Raw genomic sequence first — 14,330 nt, 5'->3', positions numbered from 1 at the left:
AACAATCGCGGACAGTTTCGGCACCAATTCGGTCCAGTGGTCAACCATCGGCAATGTGGAAACAGTCAGCACTCAGTACAGGTGCCGATATTTCTGGTCGATCGCCAACCAGTTCATGGGCAATACAACCGTATCGACCACCGACGCCGCCATCACCGTTGTCTACACAATCAAATCGTCAGCTAACTCGCGGAACACGGGCGATGGCACGCAGTCGGCCACGCATTCGCTGGGATCACATAAAAACAGTTCAGGACAGAGAGCTCGAGTCGTTGCTACAGCTATTGGCCAATGAGGGCAAAAATGTCGGTCAAATGGTGAACCAATGGGAGTCACGTGACGCAGCCGACAGTAATTCCCGACTGGAGTCGCTGTATCCGCCCAATCAGCGAAACAGAAGACTATCGTCAAACAGCCGTCGTATGGTCGCTGCCGTAACCGGTATGCTTATTATGTTGGCCATTGCATTTGCACTCGTATTGAGAAGAGAGAACAGGTAGTTTATTGTAATAGTATATCGCATATCGATACAGTAGATCGGGTTATCAATTTGAGAGAACAGGTAGTGTAACAACAGATTTTTTTGTTGTTGTTTTATTTATTTGATTTTTATATGTAATAAAAATAGTGGTTTTATTATACTTTTTTTTAAAAAAAAATAATTAATTAATCTATCAATCAATATACTGTATAATAATAACATTTTGTATTAGTATTAAACTTTTTGTAGTAACAGTGCCGATGCACCGCCGCCACCGTTGCACGTTGAGGCCACACCGTATTCATGGTCACCGAGATTCATGGCCAAATGGCCAACAATACGGGCACCGGAAAACCTATATCGGATAAATCGACCAACAAAATAAAATGCACGGGTTAGTTTTATAGTATTATTTTTTTAAAAAGTTTAATTATTAATGACTTACCCTAACGGATGTCCCAGTGCTACCGATCCGCCGTTTGGATTAATTTTGTGAATATCATTAGCCAATCCCAATGCTCTTATATTGGACAATCCTACACAGGCAAACGGTTCGTTTAGTTCATAGTGTGCCACCTGTTCCCGGCTAATACCAGCGCTTTTTAAAAGCTATATATATACACACATTATATACCGTAAAATAATTGATTGATTATTTTTTTTTTGTTTTGTTGAAGTGATACATAGATTTTTTTTTTAAATTGGACAAACCTTTTGAACAGCATAGGTAGGCGCCAGTCCAAAGTCAATAGGATCGACGCCGGCATCGCTTGTGGCCACTATTTTAGCCAACGGTTGGACGCCAAACTTTTCGACAGCTTTGGCCGACATTAGTACCAGTGCTGCACCGGCGTCGCTAAAGGCACCAGTAGTTGCCGCTGTAATGACACCGTTATCACTGAACGCTGGCTTCAATGTAGGAATTTTGTCAAAAATAACTCGCGTTAGCTCTTCATCCGATTGGACAATAGTGTCGGGTCGACCTTTAACTCCCGGTACGGTCACTGGTACTAACTCTTTGGCATATAAGCCGCTTTCCGATGAACTAATACTGCGCTGATAGCTGTCAATAGCGTGTTGGTCGCTATCCTCGCGGCTGATATGAAACTTTTTGGCCAGACTTTCGGCGCACAAACCCATCGACAACTGTGTGTAGACATCCAATAGTCCATCGGTTGCTATACTGTCGTTGAGTGTGACGCCACCGTACGGTGTTTGTCCCCGATCCAGATAATAGGGTGCTCTGGACATGGATTCGGTACCACCAGCGACCACAACATCGTTGGCGCCGCACTGTATGGTCTGTGCGGCAATTATGATGGCTTTAGTACTTGATGAACACATCTTGTTAACAGTGGTACAGGGAGTGGTGTTCGATATGCCGGCTCCCAGTGCCGACTGGCGGGCCGGTGCCTGACCCAGACCAGCCTGTAGTGCATTGCCAAAGTACACCTCATCGACATCAGTACCAGTAATACCAGCCCTTTCCAGTGCTCCCTTAATGGCCAATGAACCCAATTGAGGAGCAGTCAGTGTGGACAGTAAGCCTTGAAACGATCCGATCGGTGTCCGGGCATAGGATACGATGAAAACGTCCTAATTATTTGAAAAAATGAGTGGACAGGTAGGTTATATTAAGCATATTTTATTAAAAAAAAACTTATAAGTTATTTAATATTAAAAAGTAAATACATTTAATGTAGACATTGTTTGTATTTATTAATTATATTTTTTGTATTAATTTATAATTTTAAATATATTATAAAACACAACAAATTATGTGTTTGTAATTAATTAATTACATAAACACTTAGTTTCATAATTTTATGACAGTATTAAAAAAATCAGTTTATATAGTATTTTGTTTAAATTAAAATTATTTTGATTAGTCTAAATTGATAAATATAGATAAGATTACATATTTGACAAGTAAACTACAGTAGAATCACCAAGGTAAAGTGTATGTAATAATTTAAAAAAACATTGATTTTTGACTATGCAAACTACTATGCAAACTAAAGTTATTTAAAATTTAAAAAATTAAATTTATTAATTGTTTTTAATGCTTCTCTGATAGTTATATTAAAATAATTTGTTTAATAAATCATTTTTGTTGTACTGTATAAACATTTTTAATACATATAACGGTGCTGCAAATGATGGTTTGGCATTGATATCTAACATGTATAAGGTTAGTATATCTACTGTACTAACCGTTAGTACATTAGCTCTCAATATCTTTATTTAATTTTAATTTATTAAATATACTAAACTTTTATTTAATACTCTAATACTTTAATAATATTGTGTCACACTATATGAGATCATAAAATCATAGATAAAATAAATAAATAATTTTTTACTAAAAATTCAATTTAATTAACATTTTTGTTTGATATATGATTTTATTTCATAAAGTTTAATACACAACTGATATTATAATATTAGAGTATTAAAAAAAAGTTTATTATATTTAAATGTAAATTATAATTAAATAAAAGATATTGAGAGCTAATGTACTAACAGTTTAGTTGATATACTAAACCTTATAGATTATATGTTTATTCATTTACAAAAAAAATAATGTAAATATCAATAAAATTTTTGTTTAAAAATATTGTTTTTTATTGAATAAGTATTACATAAAATTTTGCTTATCCAATTAAGCACTGGTAGTTTTTTTTTAAAAATTTGATTGTGAATGTATTGGCTGGTGTCGGCTAATGTGTTGAACTAATATGGGTACCGATGATATGACTGTTTTAGTTCAACAATCGACTTGGATCCGTTAACTTTGTTGGCCACAACTACTAAGCCGGCGCCTATAACTACACCGATTAGTACGGAAACTAACGGTTTGCGGCGTAACCATCGTTTAAGGACAGCCACCGATTTTTTAGCTGATGACGTGTTGGACGCCGTTCTGGTCACCCGATTGTGTGTCATATATATGAATGAATGTGAAGTAAATGTGATAACAAAAAAACAATAATAACCGATTTGATTAGGTTTAGTAGGTCTAGTGTTAGATTATGTCAAAAATAACAGTCCCTTTAATATAAAGTATATATATAATGATAGTTAACGTTTGTTAACTATTAAGTAAATAACAAACAAACAAAAATAATTATAAATTTGAATTTTCTACCATTAATATTGTTATATAATTTATTTCACGCGCGTTTACAGTACCAACACGTACATAATGTGTGTGTGTGTGTGTTACGGTAGCATAAAATACTCGATATTAAAGCAAATAAAAATAATATATATAAATTTTTATTTCATAATATAGTATATAATATTACAAATACAGATAAATGTAGAGTAACTTAAATGACATATAAGTTTGTTTCAATAAAAAAAAACAAATTATTACATCACAATATTAATTAGAAAATTAATTAAACAATTGTTTGTTAATAAGTAATAGTAAAAAACTCATAATTAGATTTTTAATAAAATCAATAAGTTATGGCATATCATTAAACCCGAATCCCCATTCGCGGCCATGATTTCGGTTATGATGTCCGCCGTAAAACCGGGAATGACAACCATGATGACGGCCACTGTTGTCCATTGGCCATTGTTCGCCGGCTASTATATAGGTCGGTTTCATCGGACCAAACATTGGTTGTCCGGGATAGCCGTATCGCTGAGACGACCACCTGCAGTGTTTATGAAATCGGGGATCTTCGTGTGATGGTAGTACATAAACTGTAGGTCCATAAAACCATTGTTGTCCGTGGTGTCCGTGATGGCCACCGTACCAGTGGTGTCTGTCCCAATGATGGTGATGATCGTGAAACCAGCGATGACATCCGCGATGATTGTCTCGGTTATCGGCATCGGTAGGTTTGAGACTGTTGTCGTCGTCCAGTTTGTTATCCATTGTTGATTGAATGTTTGATTATCAACTCACTGTTCAAACAAACATTTAAAAGTTAATAATTTAATCCAAAAAAAAAAATTATGTGAAAAAATCAGAAATAATTTTATTTATATAATGATATTACTAACCTTTTTTTGTCAATTGTCAATAAAATTAATAAAATAATTAATAAATTGAAATTTTTACACACAATTTGTTGGATAAATTTATGAAATTATTTTCTAAAAAAAAAGTTTTTTAAGTCAAGACAGTATGTTTGATATATGAATTGATGATAGAGAGAGAGAGCACCGGTATTTATATTTTGTTGGTAGCAAAATGAACACACATTGCACCTGTATGTGTGTTGAGTGCATTGAACATATTATATACAGTATACATGTACTGTATCATATTATCGCACGGGTACATTGTGTTCACTTATCATTAATATGAAATACTATTAATAGTATGACTGTACAAATGATAGGAAAGCCTATCTCCAAATCGACCCGAGGCTGCTTATGTAATTTGTAATACCATTGCAATAGTTTATTTTTTAAAAAATAATATGATAACTATACTATTATGACATGTAATTTTATATGTTATGTTATTTAATTAATATAAAAATAAATATTATTATAATATATATAAGTAAATATACCATTACTTAATAATATTACATAAACAGATTGCACTGTCGTTTTATGCATTAATAATAATAATAATAAAACAGTGAAATTAATATTTCAATATTTTTTACATAATGTACTAAATTGTGTTAATTTATTTTATTTATTGATATAAATATATCTATAATTGTGTTTATTTATAGTAATTACAACAACAACAAATTAAAAAAAAATCTAATGTAATAATTATAATAATAATGAAATTGTTATATAAATTATATTATGAAATATTTTGTTGTAATTAATAAGAATATTTGTATAAAAATTTATATATTATATATTATACCTATAACAAATAATATAATAGATTTTTATTATATTAAATATATAAATATGATATTAAATAAATAGTTTAGTATTATTATAAATCTACGATTTTTACTATTAAATTCATTAAAAATAATAATAATTAAATCAAATTGTTAATAAATATATAGTTTTTGTTGCAATTATTTATTGATATAACTTTATATATATATTTTTTATATACAGTAAATTTATTATTTACAACATTTAAATTCATAAACATAATAATATTTTGTAAAAATAATATAATCAATTATAATTAATAGTCAACTAAAAAAAATATTAATGTAAACTAATTATTATGTTTTTTTAAATAATAAAAAATAGTAATTTGTTTTTTATTGAATTATTTTTAATTAATTAATTGAACATGTTAAAAAGTTGATAATTTTATTAAATAAACTAAATATATTAATATTTCAATGTTTTGAAATAATTTAAAAGCTAGATGTCGTAACGTTTAAAAAATGTGCATAAATTTTATTTGTAATATACAGTATAATCAGTTTTATTTAGGGAAATTACACTGGCAATGTAATAATAATAATTGTAGTTTTTGGGGAAATTTTCCCCAATATACCATAAAATATATTACACAAACACATTGACAAAAAAACCCAAGGTCACCCAAAAATAAACCTGTATATATATATACAAGCAAAATAATTTATATATACACATACATTATATATTTATATTTACTTATTTATAATTTATTATTGTCTAGAAAACTAAAAAAAATGTGCATGATAATGTTTTTGTTGTTAGTTTATTAAATTTCTATTTAATATTTGTTTTTTAATAATAGATGACCTATGTTAAAATTTATTTAATTAATTTTATTTAGTATATACAAAGTGATATTAAGTGATATTGTAACTATGCTAGCTTGTATTATGATGTTATAGTAAAATTGTACACGTTGATTTTGTTGTTTACACATTTTATTTTTTTAAAAAAAGGTGTACAGTTTTTTAAAAATAAAAATATTTTATTTTTAAAAAGTGTATTCAAAGTTCAAATTTCAAACACACTTTCGACAGCTAATTGTTGTATTTTAGTTTTATATATAATAATAAATAATAAATAGATTCATAATAATAAAATGACATAAAATTGAATAATAATTAATTAAAAAACAAGTTTTTTTTTTAAAAAAAATAACATAAAATAATATTTTTTGGTGACATCGGCAATATTTGCCATTATATTATATTTTATAACTATAAATACATTTCCATATATCCAGTAATAAATTACTGTATATTTGACACCAAAAAAATATATATATATACTTTTATATTGTGTGAATATATGATGAGTTAGTTAGTAATTATTAATATTATTAATAATAATAGTTGTGTGGTTAGTATAAGTAAGGAAAGTCAACCAATTATTATTATTTTATTTTTTTTAAATATTTAAATTTATTGTTCAAAAAAAACCACTGATTTTGTAAATTATTAGTTAGTTATATACTTATAATACTGTATTTCCGCTTATGTTGAATAAATGAAAAAAATAATAAATATATACTCAGTATAAATTTAGTAATTTATTAATATTTATTATAATTATTTTTAAAATAAATAATTATAATAATAATAACTTATTTTGTTATAACAAAAATAATATCATATTTATTATCATAATTCTCAAGTATTTGATAACACTTACACAACATTAATACTTAATACGAAAATCTGAAATACGCGACATTTTTTTSATACTTAATAATTTAATAAGTAATTTATTTATTRATATATAAAAAAAGTTATATTTTAATATTAATAAAATTAATTAATTAATTAATAAAAAAACTATTTTTTTTAAAAACACATTTGTTGTTTGGAGTCTCATTTTTTTCTCAATACATATACACATTGAAAAACAAATCATGTCATCAAATACTGAGGTAATTATTTTTTATTAATAAATAATTTAACTTTTTATTTGTAATACCGTTTATTTTTCTTCTATAGCCCGTATTCATCGTAAGTGTGGCCCGAACGCCAATCGGTTCGTATCGCGGATCGTTGACACCACTGTCAGCCCCACAATTGGGCTCAATTGCCATAAAGGGTGCACTGGAAAGGGCCGGCATTAACGGTGCCGATGTCGACGAAGTCTACTACGGAAACGTACTGTCGGCCGGTGTTGGCCAGAATCCGGCCCGACAGGCATCGCTGGGTGCAGCCATACCTGTAACTGTACCCTGTACCAATGTCAACAAGGTTTGTGCATCGGGTATGAAAGCCATTATGTTGGCCGCACAGTCTATCAGATTGGGCGACACCGATGTGGTGGTAGCCGGCGGTATGGAATCCATGTCCAATGCACCGTACTATCAGACACGCGGCGAAACCCCCTACGGAGGTATTACCCTTAACGATGGCATTGTGTTGGACGGATTGACCGATGCCTACAGTAAGACTCATATGGGTCTGTGCACCGAAGGCTTGGCTGCCAAATATGGTGTCACCCGTGAAGCACAGGACCAGTTTGCCATAGAGAGCTACCGGCGCTGCGCCCGTTCGGCCGGACTGTTCAAAGAGGAGATCGTACCGGTGCTCATACCGGGCAAACGCGGCCGACCGGACATTACGGTCATCGAAGACGAAGAGTACAAGAAGGTTAACTTTGATAAGATTCCCAGTTTGGCGCCGGTATTCAAAAAGGACGGTACGGGTACTATAACGGCAGCCAATGCCAGTTCACTGAACGACGGTGCGGCCGCCTGTGTATTGATGTCGGCCAAAGCTTTAACCAAATTTCGAGCCAAACCGCTGGCCAAAGTGATTGCCTACGCCGATGCCGGTGTCCAGCCCGAAGACTTTGGCATTGCACCTGCCTATGCCGTACCAAAAGTACAGTATAATCCTGTTTTTAGTTTAGTTTTAAAAAAATCTATTTATTTGTGTGTGAAATAAAAAAAACGGATTTTCCGTTWATTTTATTTTATTATTTTCTTTATCACCAGACAGTTGAGTTCATTCAGTCCTCTTAATCGATGGATTGAATGGTAATTAAGTTCTGGTATAATAAAAAAACAACTATATATGTTGTGAAAGTGACTTAAACTATGGGTTATAGCATGAATTTGTTTGTTACTACAGGTGCTATAATTAATAGATGGTCTTAACAATTATTGTAACTTTTTTCGGGTTTAACTTTTTCAATATTTCAATAACTAATTTATTTAKATATATGTTTAGTAAGTATATGTAAAATAGGTTTTGACAATAATTGTTTTTGTGTTTCTCTGTTTGTATGTTTGTTTGATTGATTGATTGTCGGCATTGATGGCTCAGGTATTAGAAAAGGCAGGTCTGGACAAATCACAGATCGCTCACTGGGAGTTCAATGAAGCGTTCAGCGCAGTCGGCTTGGCCAACATCAAGCACCTGGAGTTGAACCCGGAAAAGGTTAATCCCAATGGCGGTGCCGTTGGATTAGGACATCCGTTAGGGTCAGTATATATGTGTATATATGTGAACAACCGTTTATTACAGACAATCCATAATTAACATCCTCTATGTCTTTACCAAATAGCTGTTCCGGTGCTCGTATTGTCAACCATTTGGCGCTACATCTCAAGCCCAGTGAGTACGGTATGGCCGCCATATGTAACGGCGGTGGCGGTGCGTCAGCTCTGTTGGTACAGAAGCTATAATAAACCCACCCCTAGCCCACCCCAACCACCATAAAGGAGTCCATTTTGAAAAATTAGTGCCTAAGTTCTCGATATATGCAATATATTTATATAATTAAGAGGACAGTTATATTGTTTTTTAATATATTAAAGGGTTAAATCTCATGGTTATTGTTATACAATTTTCTAGTGTTTTTTATATATTAAATAAATGTTTGACTATTTTTTTATATTTTTAAAAAATAAATATACTTTTACTAAAAAAATCAAATCATATGTTTTATTTTATTTAATTGAATTATTTTTTTATTGGTATAAAATTTGTTGTTGTGTTACTATTTTGTTGTCATATTAATTAAATTACCATTACATTTAGTAAAAAATTATTAAATAAATGAATAATATTGTTTTTTATAATATTAGATAACTAAAAACTAATTATCAGTCAAAAAATTAAATAAATTGTTTTTAAATAGGCCTTTAATTATTTTTATCATTTTATAATGATAACTATGTTATACTACTATGTAAATAAACTACCGGTACTGTATGTAAAAATAATAATAATTTAATTTTAAATATTTATTTATAATCTATGTTTTAAAAATTAATATTGTATTATAATTTAATTACTAATAATCATACAACTAATCCAATTGTGGCAAATTGACTCATAGTGATATATTAATATAAGTTAACATTAAATAAACTACTGTAGATAAGTTCAACTATATAAAATATATTTATTTAAAAATTATCTTGCTTATTTAATGTTAACATTCACATATGAATCAATTTGTATTATTTGTATACTAATAATACACTATTAAGAAAAAAAACTATTTAAATAAACATAAATTATTAATATAATAATATAGTTTTAAAAATAATTATTAATTTAAATAATTAAATTCTTGTATTTTTTTAATAAACAAAATTATTGAGTCAATTACATTATAGTTTACTTAAATATAATTTAAATCAACAAAAAAAACGATCAATAATTTATAGTTTTATTTATTAATTAGAGTTTAATTTAAGTTTAACAAACAAACAAACATACACTCAAAAAATATATTTTATTACAAATATTATAAWATAATAATAATAATAATTTTAATTTATAATGATTTTAAATTACAGAAAAATTATATATTAATATATTCTCTCTCTTATATTATTTATACATTTATATAAATATATTTTAATAATAAAAAATTAAATACAAATATTTTCAATTAAAACAAAATATAGTTATCTCTACTCTTTTTTTTTGTCTCTATCTATCTATACATATATTAAACAATTTTTTATACATATTTATTATTATTATCTCAAAACTAAAAATAATTTTCAACAATTTTTACCTTATAAATGAATTCATTAAAAATATGACAATTTATTCATAGATTTAGTTAATTTTTTATTTTTGATGATAACATGTGATATGTATTAATCAGTTTACCTTATTTTTACTATTTTTTTAATACCATATTAGCAAACATTTATTATTAATATATTACTTATTGATAATATTGATAATAAAATCATTTATATATATATTCACACCAAACTAGAGTTGGGCCCACTATATGACCGCTGATTATATCCATTAGCAGTGCCTCCGTTGCTGTTGTTGTTGTTGTTAAAAGCTAATTGATTTGTCGATGTTGTTGTCAGTCTTCTCACGTGCGGCACTGGTATGTGTTGTGTGGGCAGACCTATTGGCGGATCGTAAGCTTGAACGCGTCCGTACTGTTGTTGTTGTTGTTGCTGCTGCTGATGGACTGATGATTGATGATAAGCTATCGACTGGTATGATGTCATTGGCTGCTGATGTGGATGTTGTTGATTGACATGCCTGTGCTGATAAGGAACGACATGCTGTATAGGCGAGCCGTGCACTGTTGTCTGCTGCTGTAGCTGTTGTTCCCGTGGCGACGGCGAAAACTTTGTCCGATAACCGGAATCGTTGAACGGCGAGTCCGAGTGTTCGCCAGTATGATTGTTGGCCACTGACCCGTTACAGCGCAACGCTTTCATCAGATCGGCCGACAGATTGATGTCGGCACTGATCATTTCCGGATCTGATGGCAATTGTTGACMATTGCCGCTRTTATGGGCTGTCATCTCCAGCGAACTGGTAGCGCTGTTCAGYTCTGATATTGTATGGCCGTCGTTAATAGTGTCCGTACTGGTCCGTATGGTTAACGGTTGTTTAGGTTTGTTGTCCATTATTGGACAGTCACTATTGGCWATGTCGTCGATACCGTAAACAGGTTGTCGTTGTTGCTGCTGATGATGATAATGATCTCCAACAGTACTACTACTGCTATTATTATTATTATTATTACTATTGACTGTTTCTCTGTCTACGTTTGGCACTGTTATCTCATGATGTGACGGTTCACTGCACTGATGATTGTCATTGTTGTTGTTGTTGTTATAATTGTTGTTAGCTCTGACAGTAACACTAGAAGTCGATTCATTTATCTCATCGTTATCTTCAACTTCTTCTTCTTGTTCTTCTTCAGCATTACTGTCCTCCTCTTCACTGTCTGATTCATTGTCTGCCGGTCTTCCAGTTAAATACATATCAGATTTAGATCTCAATATCTTTAGTTGTTGTTGTTGTTGTTGACTATCAATCACACCATTGCTTAAACTGTCACCGGATTTCTGTAAACCTCTAAAACTTTGATAATCTGACTGTCGGTGCTGTTGTTGTTGTTGCAATTGTTGTTGCTGTTGGTGATCTTGTTGATGCACATTATGTACTTCTGCTTGCACTTTGACATGACTACCGGTGCGCTCTAACAAATGTTGTGGATGTAGACTCTGATGATGATTATGCTTATGATAACTGGAATGGTATGCACGCGACGATAGATTATGATTACTGCAATACATTTGCTGTTGAAGATGATGACCGCCAACACCACCGACTCCGCCACCACTACCACCACCACCACTGTTCATGGGATGCCTATTCTGACTGTTCTCTACTTCACGATACCTATCCAAGTGTTCACTAAAACTGCGCCGATGGTGATCCAGTTTCGAGGCCAACCATGTTTTTACTTCACCCTTAAGCTGTTCCATCTGCAGTCTCTGGAATCGTTGACTATCTATTCGTTCCCTGAGCGCCGTCCGATGCAGTCGTTCAGTACATTCATGTTTTTCGTTGGACAGCTTCTGATGGACGGCTTCGTTCAGCGACACCAACTGTGTCTCTGTTTTCTTCTCGAGCGAACAAATCTTTTCAGTTAGATCTTCGTGCGCGTAGTCAATGTGTTGGATCAGCTCTTGTTTGTCTTTTTCCATACGCTTCTCCATATCGCTGATCAATGGCCGACAATAGCATTTGTTTGATTTGGCTACCGGTCCTTTACGTATATTGCCGGCTAAATCCAAAAAATATTGTTCACCTTTGGATAACGGATCAGCTGGCAGTGTATTCAATTTGGGTTTCGGAAAATCATTGACATCCGGATGCATATGACAGCCGTATGGACTCCATTCGCACGACTGACCGACCAGTTTTGTGGCCGATGTCGTTTTCTTGTCCTTATTTTTGGCATTTGTTGTCGCCGTCGTTGGCGTTGTCTTCACGCCATCGGTGGTAAAGTGAACCGAACGGCTCGATCCCGATCGGGTCTTCTTAAACCTTTCCTGTCGTCTCAGTTCGCCGCTGTCTTTGCTGCCCTGAGAGCTCTCTTTTTCCCGTTTGGCCGCACTTTTTGTCGGCAACTCTTTTTTCGATCCGCTTTTCGACCCGTTCGGTGTCGTCGGCAACTTCACGGGCGGAGGATTAGCGATAATCTCCTGGACATCGGTATAGCTTTTTCGGATACATATGCTCATCGGTGTCTCTCCTTGCTATTTAGTGATAATTAATAATAATAATAATATAAATATTAATTATCTAATAGTAATAATAGTAGTTAATAATGTTAATTATAATTAGTATAATTAGCTATGAGTTATAAAAAAAATAATTTTTCAAAATTATACTGTATTTAGTATAATTGTTACACAATTTCTAAATGAGATTAGCTATAAATAATATTAAATATAATGTATTATATTATATAAATGTTTATTTGTTTTTTGTTTATTACCTTAACTTTAAATTTAGATATTTAGTTCAATAATTATACTAATATTATAAATTATTATGTATTAAGATAATTAATTATTTAAGCAAACAATTATTATTTTTATTATTATGCTTTTTAAAAATAATTAATTATTTACAACAAACAATTATTAATATTATTTGTTTTATAATTTTATTTTTATTATATATTTATATTTTTTAATGATACTCATTTGTTCCAGTTCACATGCTGTTATTTAAAAAATTGTTTGTATTATTTATTTTTTTTTATTATTATTATAATATAATAATCCTTAAGTTAACAATTTGTTTTAATAATAATTTAATAAAAATTGATTAGAAAAAGAGTTGCCCTCAAAAAAATTAATGATAAATATGAGAAACTTTATCTGTGGTGAGTGAGTGAGTGAGTGAGTGATTGTGTGTGTGTGTGTGTGTGTGTGTGTATGTATGTATGTGTGTGTGTGTGTGACACAAAAATTATATATAAATTAGCAAAAAAAATATGATATCCACTAAATAATATGATAATTGAAATTAATTAATCTATTTCTCTCTCTATGTAAATAAAATTATATACAGTATATACTGTATATAAGTATATATATAAAAAATTATAATCAGTTTAGATTAAAATCTTTATTTAGAGAAAAACAAATTGCAATAAATTTTATTTTTTATATTTCTTAAAATATAAATTAGATAATATTGTAAATAAAAAAAAGTAAATAAATAAATAAATAGTAAAAATTAATTTTTGGGATATTTTTGTTGTTGAATATCTCCCCTCTAAAACAACTATTGCAGTGAACCAACCATATAATCAATTGAATTACATTAATATTAAATAATAATAATAATAAAATTTTTATTAAAAGCCCAAAACAAAAACAAAAATAAATGTTAATTATTTATTTTTGAAAACATTAGTTCTCAGTTTTGTAGATATTTATTTTAATGGTGTTTTACTTATGATTATTTACATCAAAAAATAAAAACACAAATTATTAAAATACTGAAAAAAATTTTTTTTGAAGTGTTTTTTAAAATTTAGTTAAAAGTTGTTTCATCATAATCTTAATGGAATAAAATAAGAAAGTATATATGTAGTGGTGATCAATAAAACTGCATTTAATCAAACATTTTTCTTATTTTAATTAACAAATATTTTTAACAAATACTGTATATTTATATTTTCCCACACA

The 14,330-nt window shown here is 30.2% G+C and overlaps 4 protein-coding genes across 4 annotated transcripts in view; 1 reads left to right on the top strand and 3 right to left on the bottom strand.

Annotated features, from left to right (window-relative positions):
* Positions 1–625: 625 nt before the first annotated feature.
* LOC128954844 (acetyl-CoA acetyltransferase A, mitochondrial-like) lies at positions 626–2,260 on the bottom strand. The gene is made up of 4 exons (XM_054300446.1): positions 2,174–2,260; positions 1,193–2,077; positions 927–1,090; positions 626–836 (listed from the first exon to the last, which is right to left on the bottom strand). The coding sequence occupies exons 1-4, from the start codon at positions 2,186–2,188 to the stop codon at positions 716–718; spliced, it is 1,185 nt and encodes a 394-aa protein (XP_054156421.1). The 5' UTR covers positions 2,189–2,260; the 3' UTR covers positions 626–715.
* Positions 2,261–3,905: 1,645 nt separating this feature from the next.
* Positions 3,906–4,552, bottom strand: LOC128954856 (uncharacterized protein DDB_G0272718-like). The gene is made up of 2 exons (XM_054300458.1): positions 4,502–4,552; positions 3,906–4,402 (listed from the first exon to the last, which is right to left on the bottom strand). Exon 2 carries the CDS (start codon positions 4,371–4,373, stop codon positions 3,954–3,956), a length of 420 nt encoding a protein of 139 aa, XP_054156433.1. The 5' UTR covers positions 4,374–4,402; positions 4,502–4,552; the 3' UTR covers positions 3,906–3,953.
* A 2,644-nt stretch (positions 4,553–7,196) lies between these two features.
* On the top strand, positions 7,197–9,169 carry LOC128954845 (acetyl-CoA acetyltransferase, mitochondrial-like). Its single transcript, XM_054300447.1, has 4 exons — positions 7,197–7,268; positions 7,336–8,220; positions 8,665–8,822; positions 8,906–9,169. The coding sequence occupies exons 1-4, from the start codon at positions 7,251–7,253 to the stop codon at positions 9,024–9,026; spliced, it is 1,182 nt and encodes a 393-aa protein (XP_054156422.1). The 5' UTR covers positions 7,197–7,250; the 3' UTR covers positions 9,027–9,169.
* A 1,399-nt stretch (positions 9,170–10,568) lies between these two features.
* LOC128954728 (probable WRKY transcription factor protein 1) overlaps positions 10,569–14,330 on the bottom strand; it is a 32,582-nt gene continuing 28,820 nt past the window's right edge. The window contains exon 7 of the mRNA XM_054300325.1: positions 10,569–12,884. Coding sequence (XP_054156300.1) covers positions 10,569–12,884 — 2,316 coding nt within the window. The remainder of the gene's footprint in view (positions 12,885–14,330) is intronic.

This window comes from Oppia nitens, unplaced genomic scaffold, assembly GCF_028296485.1.
Source record: "Oppia nitens isolate AA-2021 unplaced genomic scaffold, nextdenovo-longstitch-racon4-pilon3 scaffold29_pilon_pilon_pilon, whole genome shotgun sequence".
Lineage (NCBI taxonomy): Eukaryota > Metazoa > Arthropoda > Arachnida > Sarcoptiformes > Oppiidae > Oppia > Oppia nitens.
The sequence above is the reverse complement of the archived record's forward strand: the minus strand, read 5'-3'. Positions and strand labels throughout refer to the sequence as shown.

Excerpts from the sequence above, each read along its gene's own strand:
- LOC128954844 (XM_054300446.1), bottom strand. Across the intron at positions 1,091-1,192 it reads CTACCTATGCTGTTCAAAAG|CTTTTAAAAAGCGCTGGTAT; the intron begins GTTTGTCCAATT and ends GTATATATATAG. Across the intron at positions 837-926 it reads GCACTGGGACATCCGTTAGG|GTTTTCCGGTGCCCGTATTG; the intron begins GTAAGTCATTAA and ends TATCCGATATAG.
- LOC128954845 (XM_054300447.1), top strand. Across the intron at positions 8,221-8,664 it reads CTGCCTATGCCGTACCAAAA|GTATTAGAAAAGGCAGGTCT; the intron begins GTACAGTATAAT and ends TTGATGGCTCAG. Across the intron at positions 8,823-8,905 it reads GGATTAGGACATCCGTTAGG|CTGTTCCGGTGCTCGTATTG; the intron begins GTCAGTATATAT and ends TTTACCAAATAG.